General features: G+C 44.7%; 1 protein-coding gene across 1 annotated transcript; it reads right to left on the bottom strand.

The window, feature by feature from the left end:
- Nucleotides 1-2,779: 2,779 nt before the first annotated feature.
- Nucleotides 2,780-13,470, bottom strand: HTR1D (5-hydroxytryptamine receptor 1D). The gene is made up of 2 exons (XM_058040459.1): nucleotides 12,979-13,470; nucleotides 2,780-5,801 (listed from the first exon to the last, which is right to left on the bottom strand). The coding sequence occupies exon 2, from the start codon at nucleotides 4,620-4,622 to the stop codon at nucleotides 3,486-3,488; it is 1,137 nt and encodes a 378-aa protein (XP_057896442.1). The 5' UTR covers nucleotides 4,623-5,801; nucleotides 12,979-13,470; the 3' UTR covers nucleotides 2,780-3,485.
- Nucleotides 13,471-21,433: the final 7,963 nt, after the last annotated feature.

The raw sequence follows: 21,433 nt of genomic DNA, 5'->3' as shown, positions 1-21,433 counted from the left end.
TCTCATTTCAATCTTGCAACCTAGGTAATCAAATAATGCCATTAAAGTCAGTTGGTTTGAGAGGATGTTTCACCTCTTCCTGGAGCAGACATCTTAAAAATGTCAGCTAAATTAGGTCTGCACATGGAGCCAGAAGGAGTGCATTTAAGGATGCCAAGGGTGCTTGCCAATATAATTTCAAGATTGGCACCATAGCTACAGCTGTCTCTTCTAACATTTGTTCAAGGACTGGCAAGGTTTACTGCAGAGGGAGTTGTGAACTCAAAAAAGAAAAGCAGGGTACAGAGTAGTTTCCATGGTAGTTTAAAATTTGAAATTGTCTATCCATCATTTACTGCTATAGAATAGACAGGAAAGTACAAAGCCTCATATCCTCACAGTACCAAAGTACCTTTTGCAATAGAGTATCAGAGTGGTAAAAAATCATAATTGTCAAGGTAAGCATTCTGACACTGTGTTATAAAGTGTGTTCTGCAAAAACATTTCCATCATTTCATAGACTGATTACATACACAAAACAGGAAGAGGACTTTTGGCCTGTTTGTGAAGATGTGATCTGTTCCTCAATAGGGCTTCATATACTTAAGTAGTCTTACATATTGTTATTTTGTTCCTTTGTGCATTTTGTTCCTTTGTGCATTTATTCCTTTGTACTCCCCTGTTTTCAGACTGGTGAGCGTGGTGGGATTGCTTCAACCCACAGGCTTTCAATGGCCATGTTTCTGTCCCACAGCAAGGTTCAGCTTTGTCCTGGATCATGTTCCACATTCATTGTCCTGCCAGTTTCTGTCATGGTGACTCCTCCTTGCTGACACTCTTCCTCTCCCCTGGTTGTAGGAATAACCTGCACTGGAATTTAAATGCAGGGTGCTGCAGTGAACACACATGCTTTGACATATATTTAGCTATTTATTCTGTTTTCAATAAATATGATATTGAATTATATTATAATATCATTGAAATAACTGATATTATAACATCATTGAAATAATTGATAATATTGATGTTGTAATATCATTGAAATAACTATCTTCTTGGACATATCAATATGTATTTCTATACAAACATAACATGTTTTAACTTATCTTTGTGCTCAGTATTGCAAGAGCTTCACTGGAGAGGCACTGAGATATCACTCAGCCCTCATGTACCTTCTGTGAAATAAATTTGTGTGCTCTGGACTGCAATTCACAGAGCATTGTAAAACAAGGTAAATATGGACATTGATCTCTGTGACACAAGGGCCTCCTCCTTTCAACTCAGAGGCTGTGGGTGTTATTTAATTTATGATCATCTCTAGCAAGAGTTTTCATCTGCCAGTTCCATATCACTGTTTTTTCCCAATATAAATTACTGAGGCATGCTATGAAATATTTACTAACAATAAGAATGGTGTAATATTAGACCATGTGCCTTTTAAAATTAACCTGTAATCTAACCAAAGAAAGGCCCTACTTTGTTTGCTCTTGAATTAAACAGTCTCAAAGAAGAGTGGTGGATCATCTTGCTTTGCTGTATCTTGCCATTCTGTTCACAATTGGAAATCTTCAAGGGTAGGAGATGCAGGAAGAGAACAAAAGCAGAGCTGATACAGGCAGGGAATGCACTAGCCAGCCTCTCACAGGCCCTGATCTGTAATTTGATGTTTCACACTGAGCAGGTGAATCACCCAGGGATCTTGGAAGTCATCACAAACTGGCCCAAAGGTGAACATTTCAGACTGTCATCACCACAGGAGGATGAGAAGTTGATTGCTGCTATAACAGCACACTGAGCAGTACCAGGGACTGCCTCGTGTGAGAGTTCAGTTTTCCACCCTGGTTTATGGTTCAAGCCTTCCCTTGGGGGCTGTGTCAGCTCACATGTGCCCAGGCAATGCAGCAGCACGGCTCAGGATGTGGCAGTGCCACTCTGGACACACTGTGGGAGGACTGGGTGGGCATGGCCACGTAGTGGCACCATCCCAATCTCTTGGCAGGGCCAGATCAGTGAGTGCCCTTTTGGGAGGGTGGAGGAGCCATGTCCCAAACAGAGCAGCCTAAAATGCTTCACTGAGAGAGGACTGCCCTTCTGTGGGCACACAGCTCTCTCTCCGAGTCCTGGGGCATCACTTCATGGTCCATCCTCAGCTGAGGCACCAGCAGCAGGGAGAAGCTGCAAAGCTGTGCCACAAATGCAGAGGAGAGGCTGAAAGCTGGGTGGACATGCACTGTGTGGAGTGTGTTGGGATGGCCACAGCTGTGGGGGTGGAGATGAGCTGGGGCAGGCTGAGAGATGGGAGGTCAGAAGGATGATGGGGTGATTTTCAAAGCAGTGTGAGGCTCTCATATTCAGTGTAGACATGACACTTCTGATGTAAATGCCCAGAGACTAAAACATTGCATGAGATTTGGGCTGCACCACTTGGTGTGCTGACTTCACCCAAGACCTCCCTGTGCCAGCTTCCACCTGGCAATCAGGGAAATGATCCCAGAGGCAGAGAAGGGCAGGTTAGAAGGGACCTGCTCTGTGACCCCAGCAGAGGGTCCTGACAGTGATTCCTGACCACAGTTTGTTTGACCAGTGCTTAAAGAATTCCAGAGACAGAGATGCCACATCCACCCCAACAACCTTAATTACTAAGAAACTTTTCCTTGGTGTGTCACTTCATTCTCCCCTAACTTCCCATATTTTGTCACCAAGGAGTGAACCTTCTGCCTATTTTATTTATTCCACACTGGCACTAACCATATTCTCCTGCTTCAGTTTATGCATGCAAAAAAGTTGAATGACAGAAATATAAGATCAATCGTTTTCATGCTATTTATTTTGTAGCATTTCTTCACTGACTGTTTTATTCATGATAAAACGTGTAATAATTAATTCAACTAAATTGTCTCCTTTCTACACTTCACCAAAAAGCATAGCTTCAGATGCAGCATTTGTGAAATATCCACATAACTTACATCTGTGCTATGCTGCTCTGCCCTGCTGCTGATTATAGTCAGGCTGTGTCACACATCTTCTGAAAGAATTACAGGTTTTATCAGCTTCACATGGGTAAGATACATGCCATAGAAAATATAAATATCAGATCCTGCTCTCCAGAAACTCTCTCAGCTGACATAAATGGTTAATAATATACAGCAGAAATATAAGGTCTTGTAAATACACACACAATTTCCTCCCATCAGGGTAATGTGTCACCTCATCCCACAAAAACTCCCTGGTTCACACACCTTGCCTCATTGCAAAGCTTATTTCATGTGTCATTGATCTTATATACACACATGATCACTGCAGTGAGCATGGACAATTTCTGTTTTGGCATGTACAATCCCAAACAGAAAGTACCAAATTGGCAAGAAATTCCCAGAAATTTACATGCACAGAACAGGGTAGTAGCAGAGATGGAAATTACCACTCAGTTCCTTGGGAATAAAAGCATGGAAATTTTCAGGTAGGCTGTGAGATTGCACAAGGGTCAGGTACACAGGAGGAGAGTCTCAAGAGGAACACTTTTTGAAAAGTATTAGTTTTTGGAAAGCCTGTTTAAATTCTTCATTAAAAGCTGTATAAATGACTGGATTGATTAATGAGTTTAGGTAACCCAACCAGGTGAAAAAGTCCAGGAGGATGGGATGAAACCAACAGGCATCTTGGCAGATTGGTAGGACTAGGGATATGACAAAAAAAGGCAGCCAGCAGAAAATGAAAGCTCCCAGAATAATGCCTAAAGTTTTGGTAGCTTTCCTTTCTCTCGCAGCAGAAATTCTTTTCCTTTCCAGCACACTATCTGCAAGTTTTATTTTCACAGGACCCAGAAATATTGGGGATGCACCTGAATGGGAATGCCCTTCATGGAGGCTGGCATTAATGGAGCAGAGGGATGAGCCTGCAGAGCCAGTGATCAGGTGTGCAGTAGTGAAACGTTTCCCATACAATGAGGGTGGCTTCAGAATCCTATCTCGAGCTGCTACATAAATTCTCCCATACAATATCAGCAGGAGCACGGTCGGGATGTAGAAAGCTCCACAAGTGGAATAAATGGTGTAGGAAATTTGCTCAGTGTTCACAGCACACTTTGCAATCTCTTCATGAGCTTGCACTTGCCTCCAGAAAAACGGTGGCACAGAGATGCTGATGGATATCATCCAGACCACGGCAATCATGAGGGCTGCTCGGCCAGCAGTGCGGCGCTTGGAATATTCCAGAGCGTCTGTGATAGCCCAGTACCTGTCCAGGGCAATGACACACAGGTGCAGGATGGAGGCTGTGCAGCACGTGATGTCTGAGGACAGCCAGATGTCACACAGCAGCTGGCCAAAGGCCCACGTGTGGGTGACAGTGTAGGCAATGCTGACGGGCATCACCAGCACTGACACCAGGAGATCAGTCACTGCCAGGGAGCCAATGAGGTAATTTGCAGGCGTGTGGAGCTTTCTAGTCAGGAGAATTGTAATAACAACAAAAACATTGGCGAGGATCGTTGCCAAAGTTATGACGGCCAGAAGGATTGACAGTGAAATCTTCAGCCCCAAGAGCGTCCTTTCATCCCAAGGCAGAGGTGTCTCAGTGACATTTAATGATTTATTAGCTGAGCTCTGGAGAGAGAACTGTGCTGAATGGTTGTACTGAGTCATCCTCTGCTCTGCTTTCACCTTCCAGCGGAATATTTCTGGGATAATGAAGAAAGATGCTCACTTCTGTTGATAAAATAGAATTTTTCATACTTTGGTCAAACACTGAAGAATTATTAAGATGCTCACTTCTGTTGATAAAATAGAATTTTTCATACTTTGGTCGAACACTGAAGAATTATTAACTTGTTGAAAACTTCAGCTGATACAGTAGATGAGGTACTCTCCTATGGAATATTTTCCATCACATCACATCACATCACATCACATCACATCACATCACATCACATCAACTACATAATGGCTAAAGCAAAATGTCATCCAGACACAAGTCTGGTGTACAACAATGAAATCAGTACTATAAGTGATGGGAATTCAGGTGGTTTTCATCTTGAAGAAAACTAAATAATTCTTTATTATCTTTTTTTCACATCTCCTTTCTGACTTTATCTTCTGCAAAGTTGCATAAATCAATACTGAAGGGTAAGAGATGGAAAAGAAACATCTGGGCATGCAGTTGATGTCCCTTTGTTTGAGACAAAGCTACCCTCAAGATTATTTTCCTTTTCTCTCTAATAGCTGAGTGTCATGTTTTTGGTATTTACAAGGGACACTTTGTTAGTAGAGTACCTAACATATAAAACAATATTTCCGAATTCCTTCTGTAAACATAATTTCTCCCAGATTTGCAAATCAAGACTTCTTCAAGCACAGATCTCCATTTTCATTTATTTCTCCAGACTATTCAGGTTTTCCCTTCAACAATTAGCCTTTAAATGCAGAAGTCAGGTGCTGGGTGCCAGATCCCAATGCACTGGTGCACATTATATAAGCACAGTATGCAATCTAGAGGCTTTCCATAATTTTCCTTGTATTCACCAGGTCTGGATTTCCTGAAGTCTTCACAAACCTGAAGGAAACATCCTGAGACAGATTTCACTCACTTCCATGAGCACCAGAATGTCACTTCTATTATGCCAGCCCAACCCTTCTTGAAATAGATCCTGAATGTGGGATGGGAATGGCTTTGAAGAGTGCTGTGGGGGCTACAAGGAGGAACTGCCAACTTCTCCAAGCAGACAATCCCCAGGCCAGCCTTCTCCCAGCCCTGGAGGAGAGGAGCCTCTCTCAGTCATCACTGATACCAACCCATGCCATCCATCCAGGCACTCAGCTGGGAATCTGTGGAAAAGAGGAGCAAAGTATTCTACATGAAACATCAGCACTTGGAACTCAAACAGCTTCTCTTAAGCTCCTAAATCCTAATATATGAAGCAGCACTTTTCAGTTTGGTGTATTTGGTTTTTTTATATACAACCACCTTCTGTGAGTCAAACATTTTTCAGACCTGCCTTTTCTTTTGAGGTGTACTTTTCTAATAGGGAGACATAGAAAATCTTGTATTTCACACTAGACTATTACTTTCTTGATTTTTTTTCTCTCTAGGGAGAGAAAATCCCTTCCTCATGGCCATTTTGTGATACTGAGCAAAGTCAGTGCATGATGATTTATCATGTGCTCAGGAATAGTTACCATCCAGACAAAATAAACATATTTCCAATAATTTAGTATTTCAATGAAGTTACCTTTTACTCAACAAAAGAATGATGAATACAGGTAAATTATTTTCCTGTTATAAAGAAAAAGAAATTAAGTTTGTGTAAACTACAGATACTGAAGGAAAATAAATGGCGAACAGTCATTAAATTATCTCAAGTACAAGGTCATACACATAACTGCCTGTTAAGCAAAGCAGAAAACAAATATATAGATATTACAAATCCTGAAACAGCAGAGCCCAGGGGTGGGAAGTGGGCACCCAGCCTGTTTCCTGAGAGCAGAGGGACGTGCTGCCAGGGCAGGATGCGCACACCCATGGAGCATGAGGAACGCTGGGCAGATCCTGGATGTTGAGGAGCACATTTAGTGCCAGCTGCAGGTTGGGCTCCTGTAGATGGCAGCTCCTAAAAGACATCTGAGACTGCCACGGGAAACCTTGTGTGAAACACCAGCACTGCCATTGGAAAGCTGGTGAGGAAGCCAGGGGTGCTCTCTGAGTGTGGGGTGGCTGCCAGGGGGCTTTGGTGGTGCAGGTGTGGCTGCCAGAGCGGCTCCGGGATGGTCACACAGGGACCTTTCCCTGCTGCTGGTGCTGTTATCACCTCTAGATAAGGCAGCATCACCTCTAGATAAGATAGCACCGCGTGTGCCTCTCTCGGGCTGGCTCCGTGCATGGGGTGGCAGTGCAGCCTGCAGGCAGCTGAGAGCACCGCCCAACAGCCCCAGCCCGCGGGGCACGGCAGGATTGTCACCCCGGCGTGTCCCCAGCCTTGTCACCCTCCACAGCACGGGAATCCTCCCAGCTGCCTTGGCTGCATCAGCGCTGTGCTCGGTCATCTTTCCTTGGGCTTCCCCTGCTGCTCTTGGCCGTGGGCTGTGGGCATTGTTTTCACTTCAAAGCACCTGAAATAAACTGAACGTGATGCCACAGCCAGCCAGAGTGAGATTGGCACAGCACAGCACACTGACATACAGTGCCAGGCTGCAGCAAGCCAGTTTAACTCTCTGCAGTTAGAGAGCAAAGGCAGGGTGGCAGGGAAGGGTCTATTTGAGGAAAAACAGAGTACCAGGTGTGTCAGGGCAGGTACAAGGCTGGGTGGCACTGGGAGCTCCTCAGGACCAAGTGTCATCTCATTATGTGCTGCATCACCTCTGTGTTTGGTCATCTTTCCTCGGATTCACCTGGTGCTCTTGGCCATGAACTGTGGGCATTTTTTTCACTTAAAAGCACCTGAAATAAATTGAAGATGATGTCACAGTGTCAGGGTTTGACGCTGGCACAATGCCAGTGCCCCCATGAAAATATGTTCTCCCTGGTGTCTACTGTGAGATGTGACCAGGAATAGAGCAAAGCAGGCTCCAGCTTAGGAATAAAAGGAAAAAAAACTCACCACAGCATCCCAAAAAACTCACTTTCTCTCAAACCAGGACACACAGCCAGCCAGAGTGAGATTGGCACAGCACAACATGATGACATACAGTGCCAGGCTGCAGCACTCCAGTTTAACTCTCTGCAGTTAGAGAGCAAGGGCAAGGTGGCAGGGAAGGGTCTATTTGAGGAAAAACAGAGCACCAGGTGTGCCAGGGCAGGTACAAGGCTGGGTGGCACCGGGAGCTCCTCAGGACCAAGTGTCATCATGTGGGCTCTGGGCATGGAGCTGCAGAGATTGCCCAGATAACCAGAGGTGCTCAGTCCCAAGGGTAAATAAACAAAGTCCCAACACATTTCTGTTCCTTTTGGAGCACAGTTATTACTGGAGAGTGGAGCAATTCCTGCAGACTGTGATTTCATGGTGCAGCTGACACGCTTTCTGAGGATGCTGAGCTGCAAGGAGAAGGTTTCAATGCACCTCTGCAAGGCTGGGCTGGGATAAATAATGTGTAAAAAATAGGTATGTGTAAATAAAAATACAGAATTTACTCTTCCACTAAATAGAACAGAAAAAAAAAAGGAAAATGAGATAAAATGTCCTTTAGTAAGCTGCACATTTCCTTTAAGTTCACACGGGAGTTAGAGGAATTAGGGAATTAGTTTTCTTCTCTTGATGGTGGAGAATTGCAAAGGGATGGCTGAGCAGAGAGCTGAAGTTCAGCAAAATACTGAAAGTTCATTTTGTAGCTTATTTTTGCTTTTCATTTAAATGTAGAATCCATGAAATAGAGCAGGTCTATTCTGTCATGCTGAAAGTGTGATCAGCAGCGAAGCTGCTTCCAGTGAGAGCCAACAGCAGGTGACCAGAAGGCAGGACAGGGGGTGGCCAAGAGGAGCCCCTCTGAAGGCCCTTTTCTTAAAAGAGGGAGCAAGTTTTGAGTAAGTTTTTGCATATTTGGGACAATTGCCTCAAGCATGCATCATAGAGAAGGTATGGAGCCCAACCTGAAGCCAAAAGCACTGTTCAAACAAAATGGAATCCATTTAGAATTAGCTCTAGGAATGTGCCCATCCAGAGATCATAACCAAACCTGGATGCAGCTCCTGGGAGAAAACCAGGCAATGCTGCAGTGCATTGCACTGAAACAGCAAATGTGCACTCTGTGTAAATTCTGTCTGCATCAGAATTTCTGGTCAGGCCCAGCAGCAGCTGAGCTCTTTAGGGCTGAGCATCTCTCCTCACTGCCAGTGAGGGGAGCTGGTAGAGAAGAGTTCTGTTCCTGGAGAAGTGTGCCTGATTGTGAGTGCTCACTCCAGCACTGCTCATGCAGCATGGCTGGGTGTCTGATCTGCCAGGATCATTGTGACTGTTTCCAAGTAAATCAGGTCCCTATTTTGTTCATTTGATACAGAAAACAGCGTTCTATATGAGAAACTATATGCAAAACGCTTCTCATTTTAAATAAGCAACTACCGTAATTGGCAAGGAAATGTTAGCAATGTTTAACACCTTCACTCTCTCCTCTCCACCTTCTATTTTTGCTCAGCTTTTAAAAATTATTATTATTTTCCCTCTCTTACCTTTATTTACACACCACCAATATGTATTAGCTATGCAACTATAATTACCAAGTTACAATTGCTGTTACACATTATAACTAAATACTTCTTATCAAAGAGAAAATCTGGGCTTTAGTGGGCAGTGATTCTGGTAAATGCCACATTGCAAAAACAGCCTCTACAATGTGTTACAAAGTTATTTGAAAGGAGCAGGGGCTGGGAAGCTCTCAGCCATGAAGTTGAATTTAAGGACAAGTGCAAGGTAGGTATTTCAGGTAGAAATGAACAGTTCCCCTGTTGTGTGATGGAGAGTGATCAGCTCAGCAAAAACTGCACAGTGTGAGATCAATGTGCACTGTCAGCAGAAACTCTGACATTGTACCAGGGCAAGACAGCAACACCTTGGCAAGTGTGTACCTGGGAATGAGCCCTTGAATAGATCTTGTTCTTCTCATTTTGGACAAGGCCAAATGGCAGCCTGGCATCCAGCTCTGGGCACTGATCCCAGGAAGACACAGATCACACAGCAAGGAATCAGAAGGAAGCAGCAGGAACCATCAGAAAAGAAAATGGGAATAAACTGCATGGGAACAGGAATGCTGGGGTTTAAAGAGCACAGCTGAGAGAGATGTTCAACAGTCTTTCTGTGCATGGAAGCCTGCAGAACAGGAAGGAATAGTCTGTTCCCTGTGGCTGTGACTAATATCACTGAAAGGAGAGAGACAACTGCAGCGAGGAAGACTGAGCCCTCAGGAAATCTTTGGAGATAGTAAGAGTAGTGAAACAAAAGTATTGCTTAGGGACACTGATGTCTCCATCTCAGAAAGTCACAAGGACAGGTCAAATAATCTTTTTGGAGTGTGATTTCCTATAACCAATGAAGCAGCAGGAAAGTGAATTAGTCTACCTCTTGTAAAATGGTCAAAACCAGAATTTTTTTGAGTGTAAACTTGATGAACTTCAATTTGGAACTCCAATTTAAAATGAACAAAAAACCAAGAAAGTGAAAGTTTTTGCAGAACATCACAGTTCAGGTCTGGAACTAGCTCAAGACTCAGCCTTGTGGTGCTCTGGTGTTCCCCATGGGCAGAGGAGCACAGAGAGTTTTCATTGCTTTTTAGAAGGGACTGGTGAGGAATGGCACAGCTGCCTGGAACAGCTGTCAGTGGATGTGCTTGGGGCAGCAGAGCCCCCAGACTCATTTCAGAGCTGGAACACAAGGAACAAACTCCCCACGACCGAGGCATCAGCCTCATGAGCATTTCCCATTCGCCTCCGGCTTTCTAAGCACTGCTCCCTGACAGTTCTCTGCCCTCCTCTCTTGCTCCACTCTGATCTTTGGTGCTCTCCTCTGCCTCGGCTTCACTTTCTAGGATGCACACACAGGTTTCCCTGACATACAATCCTTGTTCCTTTGGTCCCTGAGCATTTGGATCAGCACTCCCCTTCAGCTCTGGCAGCACTGGCAAAGAAGCTGAGCAGTTGTTGCTGTGACCCCAGTTTTTATGGCCATGATGCTGGCTTGTTGGGTTTTTTTTTGGTTTTTTTTTTTTTTTTTTTTTTCCTCTGGCTTAGAATCAACTCCTCTACCCATCCCAATTTCACGGAGCTCAGAGATGGGAAAACATCCAAATTCCTTCTGCACGATTCTCTGTGCTCATCCAGGGTCAGGGATGGGCAGGCTGGGAGCAGGCAGGAGGGAACAGCTTGGCTGAGCTCTGCACGGCACCTGTGGGGATCACAGGGGTGGATTGTGGCTTGTGTGCACACTGAGGGATGCCTTCCTTCACATGTGTGCATCACCAAGGGACAGAAAGAAATCTTTACTCAAAAGACAGAGGAAAATCCAGTCAATTTTTATGCTGACTTTTGATGCTTGGATGGTTTCCTTCAGAGCTCAATGTAGGAGAGTTCTATCCAAGCAAACAACTATTGCCCTGCTGTGGACATGCCAGAAGTGACTGACACTTGTCACTAAGTTCAGTTCTGCATTTAGGTGAGCACAGTACACTGCCATCATTCTTACTCTGTGTTTAACACTGAAAGTAGCCAGGCCCCTCACATCTTCCTGCATTTTGACACGTCTCAACTCAAGAAATACATTTCCCAGATTTCTAAGTAAGCTGAAAACCAGCAGAGTTCACACCACGGGTTTGATTTTTTTTTTTTTTTTTAATTTCATTATTCTCTGCACATGCTTGATTCCCAGCCCATCAGAAGTGTGATACATCAGAAGAAAATGAATGACTGATGGCTGGGGAGAATGCTTCTCCGAGATCAACCAGATCTGGGGGTAAATGTGAAAACCAGAAAATGTTACCAGCAACGTGGAAAACAGCAAATTGATTATTTGTTTGCTATTTGCTAATTTTAATATTTGAGAAGCATGTAAGATAGAGATCATAAACCCTTTGTTATGATGCTGCTTTAACTTTTAAGACAATATGAAAAGGAAAAGCAAATTTGCCTTGAGAAACCTCACAGATCCCAGCCATTGCTTTCTGGAATAATCTGTTTGGCAGCAGTTCCTAGAAGGAGGAACTTACAATTACTAGCAAAGGAATCCCATCTCTCTAAAGTCAGTTGTGGTGTTAATTTTGCAAAGGAAGTTGTTTTATTTTCCTGGGGTTTACATCAGGCTCGCAACTGGGGAAGGGTCTGTTTCTCTGGGGAAGAAGAATTATTCTCCTTGAAGTCCATGTTCCAGTTTCATGCACTGCTGCCCACTGGAAACTCCAGACTGCAACGCTGGCAGTCCTGGTGCTTGGCTGGCTCCTGCTCTTTGCTGCAGGACCCCAAAGCCCACCCCGAAAGTGGCTCATGTTCATCATTGATGCAACAGGTGACAGGTGTCCCTCTGGCTCCATGTGGGAAACAGAGCATTTAATCCTGAAAACCTGGCTTGCATCCAGGCAGGTACAGAGATATGGATAGGTGAGGATTCCAAGGGTTCAGTGTCACACTGGCAGCTCCTGGCTTTGCTCTAGCCCCTAATCAGAGGTGATCCTTGGCCACCATCCTGCCCGAAACAGGAGCGAAGGAGAAACCAGACAGCTCTGTCACTCGTGGAATACAAACCAGGATGGTGTGGCATAATAATGAAACAACACTTAAAGCAACCCAAAGCTTTCCCCAGGGCAATGTACATAAAATTACGCTTCTACACTGGTCACTTCATTTATCCAGTACTACCTGGTGGGAGAGCCCTGCAAGAAGCATTTAAAGCTCTAAATCGCCTGTGAGCTCCCTCCCAGACGCGCACGCAGGGTCAGTGCAGGCTGCCCAGACAGGCTGCGGCTCCGAACGTTCAAGGTCAGGCTGGACGTGGCTCTGAGCAGCCTGACTTGATTGAAGATGCATCTGGTGGCTGGGAGGACGGACTCGGTGACCTCTAAAGGTCCCTGTCCGCCCAAACCCTGCCGTAATTCCGCGATGCCCGCGGGGTCCCTGCTCTCCGCAGGGCGATGCCGCCACCGAGCTCTGCCCGCCCCATCCACGGGCACCTGCAGAGCCGGGGCCACACCGCTGATCCCGGGGCGATCCCGGGGAGATACCGGCTGATCCCGGGGCGATACCGGCTCATCCCGGAGTGATGCCACTGATCCCGGGGCGATACCGGCTCATCCCGGAGTGATGCCACTGATCCCGGGGCTGATCCCAGGGTGATGCCGCTGATCCCGGGGCTCATCCCGGGGCGATGCCGCCGCAGCCCCCGTCCTCCCGACCCCCTCCTCCCGTTCTCCCTCCTCCTCCTGGGCTTTTCCCGGGCCCGCCGTGGCGGAGCCCCCGTGTTCTATCCCTGGGCACCAACTTCAGCCGGGGCCGAGCGCCCGCCCCGTCGGCATCGCCGCGGCCGCCAGCACTCACCGCTGTCCCCGCTGTCCCGTTCTCGCCCGGTTCCTGCAGCGTTCCCCCGGAACGGGCTCGTCGCGCCCGCGCTGCGCTCCGCTGCTCCCTCCGCTCCCCTCCCCTCGCTCCGCTGGGCTGCGGCTCGCTCGGAACCGGGGGCTCACTCGGTGCTCGGCGCTCCCGAGGATCCCACCGGCCCAGCGGGGCCAGCGCTGCCCGGGGCTGCGGCCCCTTCCCGGGGGTTCCGTGCGCCGGACCCCGCTGGTCAGCCCGGGCCGTGCCCCGGTGCCGTGCCCTTTCCGTATCCCGGTTCCGTTTCCCGGAGCCCTTCCCCGTTCCGTGCCCCGTTCCGTGTCCCTGTGCCCTGCCCCGGTGCCTTTTCCCGGTGCCGTGCCCCGTTCCGTGTCCCGGTGCTGCGGTGCCGTGCCCCGGTGCCGTGCCCGTTCCGTATGCCGGTTCCGTTTCCCGGACCCCTGCCCCGTTCCGTGTCCCGATGCCGTGTCCCGATGCCGTGCCCCGTTCCGTGTCCCAGTGCCGTGTCCCGATGCCGTGCCCCGTTCCGTGTCCCTGTGCCAGCCCCGGTGCCGTGCCCGTTCCGTATCCCGGCTCCGTTTCCCCGAGCCCTTCCCCGTTCCGTGCCCCGGTGCCAGTCCCGGTTCCGTGTCCCGGTTCCGTGCTCCGGGGTCGGGCAGCCTGGTGCCGTTCCGGGGGATGCGAGGATCGATAGCTCAGGGCAGCGGGGATGCCGAGGACAGAGAGCAGCTCGCAGCTCCTCCGGATGGGCTTGACCCAAGTGCTGCTTCAGCTCGGCTCCGACCGGGGCTTGCACACCCTCTCAGCACAGCCCTCCTGCTTCCCGTGCTAATTCCAGCATTTTTCAGCTAGGCACTAAGTGGATTTTTACCAGTTTCAGTTGCCAACTAGAAATTAATGTTATTTTTTCTTTCTTTTTATTTTTTTTTTCCAAAGAAGCAGTAACTATGTTCACACTAGACAAAACTTTTACATAAAAGTAATTCGGATTCCAAGGTCTTGGAGCAGAAATTCTTAAGCCACAGCCCCTTTGCAGCATCATTTGGCCTTAAATAGATTCTAAATTAGCCATTGCCAGCTGTCTCCATTTTCCTCTGGCAGCTAATTTACATATTGGATTACTTTCAAAATACAGATAATCTCATGATTTTTGCACACTTAATACTGTGGATAGCCAGGCTCTGCCCTCTCCACCACAGTGTCTCAGTAAATGATTTCTAACCCTGAGCCCAAGCCTGCTGTATCTCCCCTCAACATGGTCTCAAAAAATTCACACTCCCTCCAAATATCTTGGAGGGTTTTGCCCCAAATTCAACACCCCAAATAGCTGGCTGCCCCCAGAACAGCAGCATTTCACCTATTCCACTGCAGTGGAGAAGGGTTTTGAACCTGGAATGACTGAGTATGCCATAAATCATAAAGCCTCACTTGGGACTGAGAGGAAAATATGAGCTTTTTAAACTGCAGCCGCATGGTGTGAATCTTACACAAAAAATAATAATTCCTTGCAGCATCACTTCCCTCCCAGGCTGGGAGAGGACACATGGTGAATCTTTTGAGCCTCCAGAATTTCCCACTGAGACGAGAGCAGCTACAATAGGTTTCCTCTGAAAGCCTGAAGATGCCTCTCCATTTATTTTCCTCCCAAACAATGTGGGTGTTGTTCTGTGGGTGGGAATGTGTTTGATGTGATACAATGCGAAAGGAAAGAGGTTGGCTCTTTTATATCTCCACATGAGGGATAAATCCTGCCCTTGGGCTAGAGATACTCCATGGAATCTTTGCAGCAGAGTGCAGGCTGCTCTGGGGTCTGTGGCCACCCCCAAGACCCCTGCAGTGCTTTATCAGGAGAAGAGAGCTGCTGTGCCACAGACAGAGCATAGATTCCTCCTGGAATGGGAAAAAAAGCAGTAAAGTTGCTGTAAGGTTGTTGTTCTCCCTTGCCAGGACTTCACAGATATCGGTTATTTTCACAAACAGTAATTCCATGCAGAAAAAGGAAGTGGCTAGTGCCCTTCCTTAGGCTGACTGGGAAAAGAAGAGAAAATTTCGGGGTCCAGACTGGTCTTCAGATATTAAAAAAAAAAGAAATTCTTCTCCCTCTGACTTTGATCCTCCAGACGCTCTCTAATAAGAGCTAGAGCACATTTCTCTCGTGCTTTACAAGGTCAAGATCAGTATTGTGTTTAATATCCTGTGTTGAAAGTCCTGCTTAGAGAAAAATAATGCAACTACTCTTTTTTTGAGATATATTATCTTCACTTTTGATGGAGCAGGTGCACAGGGAGAATTTGTGCACAGCCCCAGAGCTGGTACAAATGTGCACCAGTGAGACAGACAGATCTGCAGATAAAGGAATCTTTGAAACAAGACTAACGCTAGGGGGGGAAAAACCAAACCCACAGCTGGATTGGCAATGTTGGCAGAGTCACAGCAATCTGTTGGTGCTGCTCAGTCTGTAAATCCCTGTGAGGGATTGGAGATGTTGGTGCTCTCCATCCCTGGAGCTCAGGCACATCTGCACCCACTTGGTGCTGTCTGAGGCAGGGCCTTGGGTGAAAATCAGCATTTCACACACAGCTTTTAGTAAATTTCTTCCTTTAATCCACTTATTAAACTTTCACAAGGCTGATTTCATTTTTCCTGGTTGAACTGAGCCCATCTAAGCAGTCCTACCTCTAATTTTGTTCCCTACCATGTTTCACTCCCAGAATTTCTCACTGCTGCTTCTCCCAGCTTAAACATTTCCCCAGCAGCCCCGGCCAAAGTTATGGTGCAGCTGAGCCTTGGCTGGGGAGTGGTGCACGAAGGGTTACAGGCACATCCAAGGAGAATTAAAGCTCATCCAAAGCTCCTGTCTCAGAATCCTGAGTGAAAGCCTCACCATATCGACCAGACCTGCTTGCTCTCAGGTGGTGAGCAGCATTTCCTGGGTGTCTGATTTCACAGGGCTCAGGTTTTTATTCCCTTGCTGCAGAAGAAAGGCTGAAAAGTTGCTGTTTTCACCATCTGGGGAATGGTTTCCTTCCTTGGTGTAGCTGGAAGGCCACCAAAGGCAGAGCTGATGCTTTTCCTGTGGAGGGTTTTGGTGTCCAGGCTGTCCCAGAGCGAGCCCACAATCTGATCTGATCTAATTCAAACCCCAGACACATTGGGGTGATGTTGCTGTGACTCCCCAGGGAATTAAGATGGTGATTAATTATGTCACTTAATTATTTCACTTATTTCACTCCTCCCAGAAATGCTGGAGGAATGTTTTTACTTGTTTGAGCTGGCAGGAGGGGCGACAATCAGTCATGGAAGGCTCTGCAGGACTGAGCACAGGCACAAATTTATCTGGTGCTGGTAAAACACTGCTGTGCTCCACTGAGAACAGCACAAGTAGAGACAGAACCTCTGAGATCAGAATTATTTTGGTTGTAGCTTTTTCCAGAGCTGGAAAGCATCCTGTGATGGTGTTCACAGGGGTCTTGTGTTGAAGGAAGAGACGAGGATTTGACTCCATATTTCAGAAGGCTGATTTATTATTTTATGATATATATGACATTAAAATTATACTAAAAGAACAGAAGAAAAGGTTTCATCTCAGAAGGCTTAGCTAAGCTAAGAGTAGGAAGGAATGATAACAAAGTTTTGTGGCTCAGACAGAGAGTCCAAGCCAGCTGATTGTGATTGGCCATTAATTAGAAACAACCACAATAGCCAATCACAGATGCACCTGTTGCATTCCACAGCAGCAGATAACCATTGTTTACATTTTGTTCCTGAGGCCTCTCAGCTTCTCAGGAGGAAAAAATCCTAAGGAAAGTATTTTCATAAAAAGATGTCTGTGACAGCATCCCAGTCTCCTTGTGCAGCATAAGGGAGGGGCAGTGAATTCTCATGAAAACCACACCTGGACACATCCTCCCTCCTCAGACACAGAAAATGGCAATAAAATGGCTGCACCTCGACGGTGTTGATGTAAAAATCCCTCCTTCCTCACCAGCCTGGCTCCTGTGGATGCAGCACAGCCAGATCCATGGCTCGTGTGAACAGAGATTTGCTTTTTCTCTTTGCAGACCTTGCCAAGCCCAGGCTAGAGAAGGGGAGAAGGCTGATATCATCCTGAGTACCACAGCAAATACTTCAAAACTGCTTTTACTCACCATTAAACTGTGGCGAGAACACTAATACAAAACACCCTCCTGGTTTTCAGTCTAATTTTGCCCACTGCTAATTTACATCTATTTCTCCTGCATCCAGCAGGACCTTCCTTGAGGTTTGCCCTCATGATTTACCCACCAACTCTTTTTTGAGGCAACAAAATGCACTGGTTCCTTGTCACAGAAATTTACTTTGGCTGAGGCAGACAGATGCATCACGTGAGGTCCCTCCTTTTGCTTCAGGAATCCTCTTTGTTTTTTGAATATTTGTTGTCACCTTAATTTATCATTGAAAACTTAATTAAAGACCCAGACATTCCAAAAAAAGGGAGGAAACTCACAGTACTTTTTTCCTAGATGAGTCATTTTCCTCTGAGTTCCACGTTTTTGTCACATTCCAAACCTCACACTTAGATGCTGACATATGGAGAATTCTTCAGGCACTGCTTCTCTGCAGAAGGTGTATTTTGGCTTTAGAACTTTATTCTCAGTCTTACAAAGGAGCAGAACCAAGAGCCCAGCCAATGCTTCCTTAATATGAGGGTCCTCCCTTTCCTTTCTCTCTATTAAATAGAAAAATGCTCAGAAATTGGTAGATAATCAAAATACAGAATCTCTGTTATGATTGCTGAGGTAACTTGCAGCAGTGCTCGGCATTTTTTCCCCCAGAGTTCCTTGAGCCTGTTTTAACCATCTGATTTATGCAGAACATGGCTGAGAAAGGCACTCAGAAGTTGTGTGCGTGCTCACTGAACTCCATGAGGTCTTATTCACACATTAAACAAAACAATATTGTTATGCACAAACATGAATTTTCTTCCAGAGAAGAGAGGAATTCTCTGTCAGCACTGCTCTCCCAGTGACTCAGTGAAGCATTTTTCTGCACAGAGTGACACCAGGGCTGGAGAAATCTCAGGATTTCTGCTGCTCACAGTGACCCCAAGATGTGTTAAAAAGTCTCTTTTCCCAGCCTGGCACTCAAAGAAGGAGTCAGAGCTCTTCATTTCTCGTTCTCAAGGTTGTTTATTGTTTCTTATCTATAAAATTCTTTCTCCTGTCCAGCCGAGGTCCACTCAGCAGGACAGACAGAGGCACTCTGGTGTTATCTATTTATACTAAAAACTACCTGTACATTATTTATAATAACTTCCCAATACCTATCACCTATGTTAGACACTGAGCTTCTACTCTAAACCCATCCAAAAGTGCCACCATACCAGCAGAAGATGGAGGCCAAGAAGAAGAAGAAGAAGGAGAAAGGCTGGACATGCCCAGATCCCTCCATCTTGCCCCCTGAACCCCCTTTCTAAAAACCCCCAAAATCCACTTTTCACCCTGTGATAAATTCACTATCATTCTACTTAAACTTTTGTGACTTGTAATTCTTCATGCAAGGTTGGTAATTGTTTTTTCCAAGGGCTAAATCAAAGGCACAGGGGTCTGGGGCTCTGTGCCAGGGTCTCTGAGCCTCCAGGGCATTCAGAGGAATTTCCTGGGTTCCCACAGAGAAACCCACCAGAGTTTGCGTGAGGGAAGGCTGAAGGACCTGGCATGTTCATTTTGGAAAAGACAAGGGGGTTCCAAGTGCCATCTTCATTTAACTGATGGGGTTATGGAAGATGCCAGGGCCTGTGTGACATCTCCATGCACACCCTGGGTATTTTGTCATGTCCAGCACTGGCTGGGTCTCATGAAGAAATCATCAGTGAGGTAAGGAAAGGGCTGTAAACAGGCTGAGTCAACATTTATTTCTTTTGACAGTGATCCCTGCATGGAACCACTGAGAACCTTGGATTTTAGGCTGACATTCAGCTCTGATGCTGTGGCAAATCCTCTGTGGAGGAAATGTCTGTCTGCTCCAGGTGGTCATTAATGGGAAGGCTACTGAATAAATATTTTATATATATATATATATATATATATATATATATATATATATATATATATATATATAAATAAATTTATATATATATAATATTTTTTCAGTAGCCTTCTCAGTAGCCTATATATATAAATTATATATTTATATATTTATATATAAAATATATAATTATTTATATATATATAATTATATATAATTTATATGTATATAAATTTATATTTATAAATTATAAATTATATATAAATTATCTAAAAATTTTATACAGAAATAAATTTTAACATATAATTTATAATTATATATAATTATAAATTATATATATTATATATAATTTATATATATTATATTTTTATATATACATATAGATATAGATATTTATATATATAAATTATATATTTTTATATATAAAATTGTATATTATATGAATTTTCATATATATAAATTATATATATGTTTATATAATATATATTTATATATATATAAATTATATATTTTATATATATACACACATAATTTCTATATTAGAAATCATAGATCTGTACCTGTTCTTTGCCATCCTCCCCTTGCCTTACACGCTATTATGAATTTAATATGTGTGAAGAGAAGAACAAGGGAAAACACTGAAGCACACCACACACTTTGATTTTATTTAAAAAAAAATTTCCCTGTCAACTCCCATTCTTTTCCTAACAACATATTTTGCTGGGAGGAGTTCAAATACCCAAAGCTGTGAGAAGAAGCAGCCCATGGTGCTCTCCAGTGAGGAGCTGCATTGTGCAGGATGGTGCCAGCAATGCCACAAAGCACACAGGCAGTGAGGTGTCCTCTCATAAATATCAAACTGAAATATTCCCAGTATGGAAATACAAGGAAAATCTCAGGAGAACTGGAAAGGAACCCTGGAGGTCTCCAGTCCAATCTCCTGCTGAAAGATGGGAAGTCTGGAAGCTATAGCCCAGGTTATGTAAAGCCCCATCCAGCTGAGAGCTGAAAATTTATGATGGTGGAGGTTCATAAAGAGTTAAATCATGGGGTACCAGGGCTGAAAATGAAATTACCTCCCTGTGGAAGCAGCTCCTGTGAAGACAAAACCACCTGTGGTCCCATTGACACATCCCCAAAAAGCACAACTGGAAAGCAGCCAGCAAGGTGTAGTAGAAAAGAGGATTATAGCACATAGCAGAGGAAGGAAATGAAACATAAAAAATCAAAGCAAATGGAATGTTCATGTCTTTAATGCATATTTCAAAATAATAGATTTGATTTTTCTCAGTGGCTGAAAATTTTGGAGTAGAAAAAGAGAAGGATCAGCCTGGGAATGGAAGATCTTCTGTTCATGATTCACCTACAGGAATTAGCCTTGTATCTAGCCAGGAGAAAAACAGAATGTACAGACATAATAAATAATTCCTGGTATTTTGTGAATTTGTAGGTAATTACACATTAGAAGCCATATGGGGAAAACAACACTGAGAGGGAAAAAAATCTCAAAATATTTTCCATCTTGTATATTTGGGGAAAAAAATTGACATTTTGTCAAAAATCTCATTAGATTTTTCAAAATTTGTGTTTCCTAACTTCTTATTGGCTGTTATTTTTTGTTTTCTGTCTTTTATTTTCCTTTGGTCCAAACTTTTGAATGGATTTTTTGTTACTTTTGCTCCATCTTCTTTTCCTTGCATTTGACATTGTCTCACTGGGGTTTTTTTTGTGAACAAACTGAACATTGAATAAAATAAATTATTTGTGCTCATCCAATACTACACTGGAAAAAGAAAATGAAAGAAAGGAGAGGATAAAACCCATTTGATCAGATGAAATAAGGACAGCACACTGCTTATTGACCTTTGTGTTATATTTGTACCAAATCCCAGCATCAGTCTGAGCTGCTTGCTGTTGTTCATGTTAGTGAGAGGTTTTTGCTATTATTATCTCCCTTTTTATAACAATGGAGCTACTTTCACTTTAATATCATATTTAGATTCCGTGCTTTCAAAATAATTGCTTCAGTATCTGTCATTGTCATTAGAGGAAGGTATTTTGGATGTTTCCCCTGGGTCTGATCCAATTTTTTCCTGAGAACTGTAGCAAGCACCCCCATCCTTACTGAGGCAGCTCACAATGGAGCTTTAGTGCCTAAGGAATTTAGTAATTTACTTTTTAAAATTTTAGCAGACAGCTAGAGTAGATAAATGCATTGCTTGTGCAGCTCAACACATAAAGACATTGTTCATTTTCATAGCACTGGATAAAAATACCTCAGAAACCTCTGAGCCTGGCAGAAAAGAAAGAGCTGAGCATTATAATAACATTTAAATGCCAAATAAAGAAGCAGATACTGTGTAGTTTGGCTTTGGAAGAGAGCAGCTTGGCCCACCGCTCTCAGAGAATTGCAATTTCTGAGCTGAACCTGGCC

This window comes from Melospiza georgiana, chromosome 24, assembly GCF_028018845.1.
Source record: "Melospiza georgiana isolate bMelGeo1 chromosome 24, bMelGeo1.pri, whole genome shotgun sequence".
In the NCBI taxonomy this organism is placed as follows: domain Eukaryota; kingdom Metazoa; phylum Chordata; class Aves; order Passeriformes; family Passerellidae; genus Melospiza; species Melospiza georgiana.
The sequence above is the reverse complement of the archived record's forward strand: the minus strand, read 5'-3'. Positions and strand labels throughout refer to the sequence as shown.